At 48.7% G+C, this 9,789-nt stretch overlaps 3 protein-coding genes across 3 annotated transcripts; all 3 read left to right on the top strand.

The window, feature by feature from the left end:
* DEU56DRAFT_745045 (GNAT acetyltransferase 2-domain-containing protein) lies at window positions 1-3,078 on the top strand (the record flags this gene model as incomplete). The annotated part of the gene is made up of 9 exons (XM_041349126.1): window positions 1-557; window positions 609-1,445; window positions 1,499-1,618; window positions 1,674-1,813; window positions 1,864-2,006; window positions 2,058-2,183; window positions 2,237-2,463; window positions 2,516-2,796; window positions 2,886-3,078. Coding segments are annotated over 9 exons (2,624 nt in total), but the record flags the coding sequence as incomplete, so codon positions are not given.
* Window positions 3,079-4,079: 1,001 nt separating this feature from the next.
* Window positions 4,080-6,578, top strand: DEU56DRAFT_923910 (carboxylic acid transporter protein; the record flags this gene model as incomplete). Its single annotated transcript, XM_041358545.1, has 12 exons — window positions 4,080-4,195; window positions 4,256-4,352; window positions 4,409-4,453; window positions 4,512-5,028; window positions 5,083-5,111; window positions 5,172-5,256; window positions 5,354-5,420; window positions 5,524-5,719; window positions 5,771-5,804; window positions 5,858-5,928; window positions 5,979-6,043; window positions 6,093-6,578. The coding sequence occupies 12 exons, from the start codon at window positions 4,080-4,082 to the stop codon at window positions 6,217-6,219; spliced, it is 1,449 nt and encodes a 482-aa protein (XP_041203796.1). The 3' UTR covers window positions 6,220-6,578.
* Window positions 6,579-8,406: 1,828 nt separating this feature from the next.
* On the top strand, window positions 8,407-9,777 carry DEU56DRAFT_828980 (uncharacterized protein). The gene is made up of 6 exons (XM_041354453.1): window positions 8,407-8,428; window positions 8,478-8,513; window positions 8,569-8,919; window positions 8,968-9,240; window positions 9,290-9,421; window positions 9,475-9,777. Exons 3-6 carry the CDS (start codon window positions 8,860-8,862, stop codon window positions 9,622-9,624), a joined length of 615 nt encoding a protein of 204 aa, XP_041203795.1. The 5' UTR covers window positions 8,407-8,428; window positions 8,478-8,513; window positions 8,569-8,859; the 3' UTR covers window positions 9,625-9,777.
* Window positions 9,778-9,789: the final 12 nt, after the last annotated feature.

The raw sequence follows: 9,789 nt of genomic DNA, 5'->3' as shown, positions 1-9,789 counted from the left end.
TTGCGCGATTTAACGAAAGGTTCATTCTCTCCCTGGGATCCTGCTCGGACTGCTTGGTTTTGGATGATGAACTCAATGTCTTGCCCATATCTAAAGCCAAGGATATCACCCCGATTGAAGAGGAGCGCGGGAAGGGTAAGGCGGACTCCGAGCTCAAGGACCTCAAGGATAGTCTGGCAGATACCAAACCTGTGGGCGAGCTCGTAAAACTCGCCAAAACCCTAGACCAGGCTCAAGCCGTTCTAACCTTTGTCGACGCGATTTCCGAGAAGACACTCTCATCCACCGTCACGCTCACTGCTGCTCGAGGTCGTGGTAAATCTGCAGCGCTAGGCTTGGCAATCGCTGCTGCTCTCGCTCATGGATACTCAAATATCTTCATCACGAGTCCCAGTCCAGAAAACTTGAATACGCTTTTTGAATTCATCTTCAAGGGTATGGATGCTCTCGGCTACGAGGAACACTTGGACTACGACATTGCACAGAGCACAAATCCGGAATTCAATAAGGCCATCGTCCGCGTAAATGTGTTCCGTCAGCATCGTCAGACCATTCAGGTGGGGACTTCCGTCTCGGCACTTGCGCGCACATTCTAACAAAACTCTTAGTATATCCAACCCGAGGATGCACACGTTCTTGGTCAAGCCGAGCTAGTCGTCATCGATGAGGCAGCTGCCATCCCTCTCCCTCTCGTCCGCAATCTCCTGGGCCCGTACCTTGTTTTCATGGCGTCGACAATCAACGGATACGAAGGCACAGGTCGTTCTCTTACTCTAAAACTCATTCAACAACTCCGCGAGAGTGCCCGACCTTCACTCACAAAAGATGCTGCTGCGCCTGTCGAAGATGGCGCGACTGCCTCAACCTCTAAAAAGCCCACGCACTCCGCTGCCCCTAAGGCCCGAACACTTCGTGAAATCAAGCTTGAAACGCCTATCCGATACTCTGCTGGCGATCGTATCGAAAAATGGCTGAATGGCCTTCTCTGCCTAGATGCAACGATCATACCCAAGGCCACCCAACAAGGCTGCCCGCACCCTTCTGCTTGCGAGCTGTACTATGTCAGCCGGGATACGCTCTTTAGCTACCACCCAGCATCAGAAGTATTCTTGCAGCGTATGATGGCGCTGTATGTTGCCAGTCACTACAAGAACCAGCCAAATGACCTCCAGTTGATGTCGGATGCCCCAGCACATCACCTTTTCGTGCTCCTACCACCCATAGCAGACGATGAGTCTCATCTTCCGGAGCCACTTGTCGTATTGCAAGTTGCACTAGAGGGGAACATTAGCAAAGCCGCCATCATGGATGGCTTGAGCCGCGGTCTACGAGCAGGAGGTGACATGATCCCTTGGCTTGTCTCCCAGCAGTTCCAAGAAAGCAAATTTGCACTCCTCTCTGGCGCTCGGATTGTACGGATCGCCACCCATCCTGATTATGCAAATGTGAGATCCTCGCAATGTATTTCAGGCTTTAAGTTATTGACCAAACCAAACAGATGGGATACGGATCTCGGGCTCTGAAAGCACTCAATTCATTCTACAGCGGAGAATACTTCAACCTGGATGAAGCTACCCGCGCTGAACCAGCGTATCCAGATGTAGCAGCTCTAGATCCGGTGAGTACGATATTTGTTTAAGATATTTTTGTGAAATAACGCGTATCCGGCCTAGGAAACAAATCTAAAAACGGATCACCCCACAGTGCGCGCCCCTGAGGCGATGCCCCCATTGCTACAGAGGTTATCGGAAAGGAAACCTGAAACTTTAGATTATCTAGGAGTCTCCTATGGCTTGACCCCTCAGCTTCTTCGGTGATATCCTTTCCATTAACACGATAATACTTATTGATCTTCGACTCCAGCTTCTGGAAGAGGGCTGGATATGTACCATTGTACATCCGCCAAACGCAAAGTGAGCTCACGGGAGAGCACACGTGCGTTATGGTCCGGGGACTGAATAGCTCGACCGACGGCGAACTTGAGTGGATGGGTGAATTTGCAAAAGGTGCGGGCTGCCTTATTATACATGCGGAGCTCGGCCAATTACGTACCGTAGATTTCAGGCGACGGTTCCTATCTCTGCTCTCTTTCAAGTTCCGTGAGTTCGGCAGCGTCACTGCGCTCAGTGTGCTCGAGGCTGCGAATGTCGGCGTGAAGAAGCTCGATGGAGAGAAGTCGCGAGGTAAAATTGTTATCAAGAGCTTTCTGAATCTTGCTGATAGACACTTCCGCTAGCTGTTGGATCGCCAGAGCTCTCCATACTGATGTCACCATTTGACCTGAAGCGTCTGGAGTCATATGCCAATAACATGCTTGACTACCACATTGTCCTCGATCTACTCCCGACAGTAGCTTCTTTGTATTTCGAAGGACGGTTAGGAGATGGCGTGAAACTTAGCGCGGTTCAGGCCTCCATCATGCTTGGTCTCGGTCTTCAACGAAAGACCATCGAGGAGGTCGAGGTATGTTGTTTTATCACATGCATTGGGTGACACTCAGCGAAGTGGTTTTTAGGGTGAACTGTCGCTGCCAGTTTCACATGCATTAGCCTTGTTTGTCAAGGTCATCCGCAAGATTACAAAGCATCTTGTCGATATCCAAAAGGTTTCGATCGGCGCGGATATCCCGTTGGCCCCTCCGACGGCAATTTCACGTGTTGTGGATGGTGGCGAGTCTACACAGTGGAAACCTGTTGAAACAAATGTCGAGGATGAACTCAACGAGGCCGGCGACGAAGCAACAAAAGCGCTTCGTGAAAAACAACGCGAGATGATCGACTCTCTGGATCTAAGCAAGTGAGTGTGATTGCATCCTCCGGTTGCTGCGGACATGGATCGACTGGATCTAGGGCAACTATAACGTAACTTATGGTCGTGCTCCACAGGTATGCAATTAACGATGCTAATGCGGATTGGAGTGTCGCCGAGGCGCAAGTATCGAGGCTTGCGAAGGGAGAAGGAGCTACCGTCATCAGTGTGAAGACGACCGAGCCCTCTGCTGGCAAAAAGCGGAAGTCGGAAGGTGGAGATGAAAAAGATAAAAAAACGACGAGAAGGGGTAAGAAGGCAAAGCGCTGAAGCACATCAACACGTCGTTATCGACCTCCATGGATGAATACCGCGTGTAGCCATCGTGCGGTTTGAAATCAAGATAACCCTAGATAACCTTGTTCCAGTGGATTTCTCGAGCCATGGATGATCTTCCTGCAGGGTCGTACATTGCGTAAATAAGACATTGACAAGCATCAGTTTGATCGTTGTGCTTGAAGATGTAATAGTAGCCTGCAGTCGACAAGCACGTTCTGATGAAGAGAGCAAATGGAGAGATGACCCTAGCTGCTTCCCGGTGCCCCCGAATTCGAAATCAGACCAGTCTTTGTCCGAAGGATATCCGTCGTGATGGTGGTTATTTATAACCCTTATGTCGCACATGGTAACATATACATATATAGCTCCCGATTATCATCCATCCGACTCATCGTTACTATTGAGCCGGAGGCAGCGGCCAGTCAGCCGTCCCCCATTAATGATGAAGGTTCAATGTCCAACGTTCTAGACAACATGCTTTAATACAACGAGGACACAACTTCTTCCCGGCAATCACCTTGCGTCTGTCATGATGCATATATATTATCCCAGGCAGTGCGTGGACCCGCTCAGGTTTTCAGTGGGCCAGCCTTTCGCCAGTATGATCAGGCTGACTCGAGCGATGGTGACGGGCGTTTTTTTTTAGCCGACGCACACTAGTAGCGATTTGATCTCCGCAGTGTCACAATAAATGATGAGGCAGGGGCCCCAAGGCACTGCTGGCACTACTAGTTGGCACAAGTTAGCTGGCATGATCAGAGAGTAGCCCCATTTTGTGTGGGGAAGAATTTGATGGGATGAACCGTGAGTACATCAGTCTAGCCTGTCATAGTCTTTTATCCATATTGGCACGTTGCCTCAGATCTTATGTTACTTTAGGTACCTGACGTTCAACTGTTGGAATGTTCCTGATCCCGTTCTCAATATAAAGTGTAAGTGCTGAAACATGCTTTAACGCCGACCCTTATTTTTTGATCACTCGTCATCCCATCATGGCACCAAGATTTTTGCGCTCGCTCATCCCCCGTCGAGAGCAGCGTGCCCCTGGCTCTTTACTTGATGCGTTCAGAAGTCTCACCTTGGTGCAGTGGGCCCAATTCTGGTCCGGGTTAGTGTCCCTCTTCCATTGCTAGCCTCGCCCAACCATCTTAAACACATGTCACAATAGCTGGCTTGCCTGGACATGCGACGCCATTGATTTCTTCGCAGTGTCACTCACCGTAGCGCCCCTAGCGGCACAGTTTGGGAAGTCGAACACTCAGATCGTACGCTTTTTTTCCTTCCCTCATTGCCTGGGCGCTTATGCACGACACGTTCATAGACGTACGCCCTGACGTTGACTCTGTTATTCCGATCAGTCGGCGCCGTAAGCACCACCCGGCCTCCCTGCTGTTTTTTTTACGAACGAGCTTATCGCTTCCTAGATCGTCTTCGGTATCTTATCTGACCGATTTGGCCGCAAGTGGCCGCTGGTTTTCAATCTCCTTCTCTGCAGTATTCTTGAGCTCGGAACTGGCTTTGTCAATACGTTTCAGCAATTCCTTGCCCTTCGTGCCCTATTCGGTGTTGCTATGGGTGGAATCTGGGGACTTTCAGCGTCTTCGGCTCTTGAGAACATGCCCGTTGAACTCCGTGGGATTGGAAGTGGTGTTTTGCAGGAAGGCTATGCTGTCGGATATCTGATTGCAGCCGTTATCAACCTGACCCTGGTAGCCCAGCACGGATGGCGGGTGCTATTCTGGACTGGAGCAGGCATCAGCTTCTTCGCTGCGGTCGTCCGTTCCCTTGTTCCTGAGAGCGCGTTCTTCCTCCGTGCCAAAGAACAGGAGAGGGCGAGAGGGACCAATACCTCACAGAAAACCAAGATTTTCATTAAAGAAACCAAGGAGATGCTCAAGACTCACTGGCTCCTATGCATTTACGCAGTGGTATTAATGACAGGTTCGCCGCTTCTCTCGTTCCTTAACCATCAACAATACCAACATTTTTGTGCAGGATTCAATTTTATGTCTCATGGTTCACAGGTACGCGCATCTCGTGTATGAATATTTGAGGGGCGAGCCCACAATAACATGCACGATCAGGATCTGTATCCCACGTACCTCGAGACTACCAAGGGCTTCACTGCTCATAATGCCACTATCGCGACTATTATTAGCAACTGTGTGAGTCTTACAAATCTTACTGTGCGCAAGCTCTAAACATGCCCTACAGGGTGCTATTGCGTGAGTTGTCAGTTGGTTATGCATTCACTCAAAGTCCTGAGGGTCATACAGCGGCGGTGCTATTGCTGGATGGGCGAGCCAATATATTGGACGTCGCCTGACAATCGTGTATGTGCTTTCATTAAAAGATGTTGTCACGACTTTTCTCACCTTTCGTCAGAATTTTTGTGCTTCTTGTCGGAGGTAAGCACCGGTCCCCGTAATATGGAAGAAAACTTATGTTTTTTTCTGCAGCGTTCATTCCATTATGGGTTCTGCCCTCGTCATTCTCTGCCCTCTCTGCTGGAGCATTCTGTATCCAAGTTGGTGTTCAGGGCGCTTGGGGCGTCATCCCGATCCAACTGGCCGAGATGTCCCCACCAGCGTTTAGAGCAACATTCCCTGGTGTTGCTTACCAGCTCGGCAACGTAGGTCGAATGGACATAACACGACACTTGTGACTAATATATTCGTGGTAGATGATATCGTCAGCATCAGCAACGATTGAATCCAGTGAGTAGACAGTTGCAATTTCTTTCGTCAACGAAGATTTTAATGTATAATAGCTGGCGGTGACCACTTGAAGACAACGATCATGAAGAATGGAGTTCTCACTGTGGTCCAAGATTATGCAACGGTATGTAACCGAGTTTTCCTCCCGCACAGTCTCATTCATTACTTGATCAGGTACAAGCCATATTTATTGGTGTCGTTGCTGCATTCGTGGTCATTGTCACAATCATCGGCCCTGAGTAAGTCCCGCGCATCTCCTCGGCCATACAGATACTCATCCTTCATTAGAAACCACGGTTCACATTTCGAGGCCCACAAGGCCGCTTTCGAAGAAGGAGGCGGAAGAGATGATGCCATAGCGGATAACGCCTCACAAACGTCATTCCGTGAAGTTGACGAGAAGGGCAGCGCCTAAGCTGCATAGGCGTCTCTGCCTGTGTACGAAAATGATTGCAGTATTTATATACAACAACGTAACAACAGTGTCTGTACTTAATGGTCATGAACAAGTCTTCGACAGCCAAACCCAAATCGATACTCAAGGCCATTGGCCTGTGGCCAAGGCCACGTGACATGTGTGATAACGTAACTGTAACGCCACCTACCACTTCATTAACCTGCCACCACCACCAATTGGCAACTTCACTCCTCACTGAGTTTGCTGGGAAATGGAACTTCTGTCAACTGATATATATATTCAAACCAAATAATTACAGGCACAGGCCGACGATCCTGTGCTGAACACCATCTATTTCTGATTTTTCGCCAAATTATCATGAACTACAGCTTGCAGAGAGCGCTGGCTGGCCCACTCTGGCAAGCATGCCATTTCTTTGAGGTATGGTGACAAAAGGTCTAGATACCATTTACAAGTGGTCGGCCATCGCTAAATCAAGGAACAACAACTATGTAGGAGGCCTTACCACTTGGCCGCGTCAAAGGCCAGACCAACCAGACACAACGCCATATCCTGGAGGCCTGCTCTGCGCCTACCATTCACTCATCGTACCTGCCATTCATGCGATTCCTATAAAGGAGCGGCGAGGTATGATGATACAGCCATTGTCAAAGCTCGGTTTCCGAATCCTCCGGCTACCGAAGATATTTGTGTTGCACACTCGCTCGATTCACCCCAATGCCGCCTTCAAGTTCGAAATGGCACACTGTCCGGTCTCATGTGGGATCTTCATCTGTATGTCTCAGTGGAATTATCTCAGCAGGACAGCCCAGATTTATCTGTAACCCAGTAGTCATTGATTGCACGGAGCACGCCGCCCCCCTCACCTACGAAGGAGCGCTTTCCTGGACAGGTTACGCTACTGGGCGGGACACCAGCACGTCGTGTCACAGCTCCATGTCATTCACACTGCCACACGATTCCGTTTAACGACAATGGGAATCCTGGCGTCTTGGTCAAGAATATTCTGAATGGCGAATGCTTTCAGGACAGTCAAGAAACTGTAGATATGGCAGAGTGTTCCAAAGTAACCCTTCATGTACGTTTAATGTGTGTTCTAATCTGATCAAGACCTGACATTCAATTTGTAGTGGCCTGGGTATGACATTCTCCCCGCCGGACACATCACGGTCAATCCGGGCACCATCCAGGAACTCGCAGTTGCACTATGCACTGGACTGCATAAATTTTACTTACGTGTATCAGTGGGTCTTGCCCTCAGAAATCGATTTCTCGCCAGAATTGATTAAGTCCACAGAAACTATCGCCTTCGGTCGATTGTGTCCCTTGGGCCCTCGGTTCACGTGTCCACTTAAAAGATATCGTGCTCATGTCCATACATTTGCACGGTAGTGTGTGGGTTCCGGTGTTTCATGTGCTCCGGAAATAGTATTATTGGATTCGTTGAGTCGAATCGCTCATACCACATAATACATGTATAATGCGGCAGCACACATAGCATAAACTCGGGTAGTGTTTCGGTAGTGTCGATTAATATGGAATGTATGAGAAGATGTACAAGTAACAAAGGACTCGAACTTGCCACTAAATGATACTCCTGTAATGCGTAAATGTGGCATGCTTGACAGGCAGTAATTAGTAGGCAAAAACCGAGGCAAGGCCAGGGCACCAGGCAAGCTAGAAGCGAGCACCAAATACGCCTAACTCTCGAGCCCCGGGTACCGTACATGATATACTGTAAACAGCCAGTAAGTGTTCGTCGTTGCTTGTCGCTCAGACTCCTTCGCAGAGTCGACTCAGACCACAGATGCCTTTTTTGGTAATTTCAAATTTGACTCAATGAGAACAAAAGCCCTACCAGTACTTTCACGCCACAATTTCCGGCTGGCAGTGCCCACTACTGCGTCGACCCTGTCATCCACAGAGCTGCTAATGTTCCCTCTGTACTCGTTGCAACAAATGGTCGTAACCATCGGCTGTCCAAGGATGACTCACACATTGTGTCTTATAGCATGTCAATGTTTTCCTTTCACCGTCGGAAACAGACATTTCAAGCTGTGTCGGGAATTGTCTCGTTTCAGTCCCCGCCGACTCCAATTTTAATCTTTGAGTTTTATGTTTTTGATTAATATTGTCACAACGAACGTCAAGCTTAAAGCGTGCATCATGGACCAGTTGTTCCTGATTACTGGACCACCCGCAGTTGGTGAGCTTTAGCTTCTGTCAGAATGATACGGACACATAATTACCCCAAGGATCAAGTTTTACTGACAGACGCTGGATAATGACAGGTCTTGCATTGCGTTGCATGTGTATCTAAGGCACTTTGTCTCAAATATTTCCTAGTGACCCACACTTGGTGACGCCGCCGTTTAATGGAGGAAATTTACGTTCATTGTGTCGCGATGTTACACATTGTAGAATGGTTTGTGCTCGCTTCATAATCCACAACTTACCGGACACTTTGAATGGTCCCAGACGACACTAGGACCACTGACGCTTCATATCATACACCGCTTTGAAGTTGTGGATGGTATAAAACAGGCAATTTCTGAGGATGGGCACCTCATCAACCAAACATCCCAAATATCTGCAGCCCATATCTCCCATCCCAGCTTCAATTGAGTCTAATCCAGCATGTCATACGTGCAGCCCAACCAAACCCTTTTGAACCCTGCTGGACCCGGGTCTAATGCGGTAAGTCTTCATGTTCTTCCTGCGGTTCTTACGTAGACGTTGCATTAGCACTACGTTCAGGCTACCCATCCTCCCCATCCTCCCCTATTCGACTTCCAGATTCCAAATTCTTTAACCCTTGCGGATGGTAGGAAAGCGAAGCGTGTTCCACGCCCGCAGGGTATCACTCCTTTTTCGGCAGACAGAGACGTCCAGTTTCGCACTAATAATTGGCCTGGTGTACGCGTGAAGGATATTCTGAAGAACAATCTTATCGTTGATAAGTCGTTGGATTTAGTATTCGCTAATACCGGCTGGCGGCAAACTTGTCTGGCACTAGAGGTGAGCATCATCTGCCTCCATAATGATTAGCGCTGACCTATTTACGTAGTGGCCCGGATACATGCCCAGCAGTTACTATTCGCGTTACTTTGATGTATCAACTGAAGGTAGACTGATGAATCGTCAAGAGTTCGCCCAAACAATTGCCTGTCATATCGTAGATCTTTACAATGATGCAAAGGTGTGTGTGTAATCTTGAAACTGACATGTGGTACTCGACTTATCGGTCATTAGGGAAAGCCCATTGCGCATGGTTGTGAAGAGTGGGCATTCAACCAAAACAATGTTAGGCCGTCAGATGTGATCATCTTGTCAGCTCATCATTACCCAGCTACCAGTGGTCGCAAAGGCAAATGGGTCCCTGAGCTCTACGTCATCGTATGATGCTCTCCGGTGCATCCTTCGCCCCACTCTATGGCACATATATATACCCCAAGTTCTCAAGTCACTAGCATCCCCAAAAACATTTACAATTCACGACAATCTATTCCCTAACGATGTCATTGGTCGGTTTAATATCTATCTGTTTAACTAGGCACTAGCTTGCCG

Source organism: Suillus clintonianus (assembly GCF_016758775.1).
Source record: "Suillus clintonianus strain FC179 chromosome Unknown DEU56scaffold_104, whole genome shotgun sequence".
NCBI lineage: Eukaryota > Fungi > Basidiomycota > Agaricomycetes > Boletales > Suillaceae > Suillus > Suillus clintonianus.
This window is presented reverse-complemented; position numbering and strand designations above follow the sequence as displayed.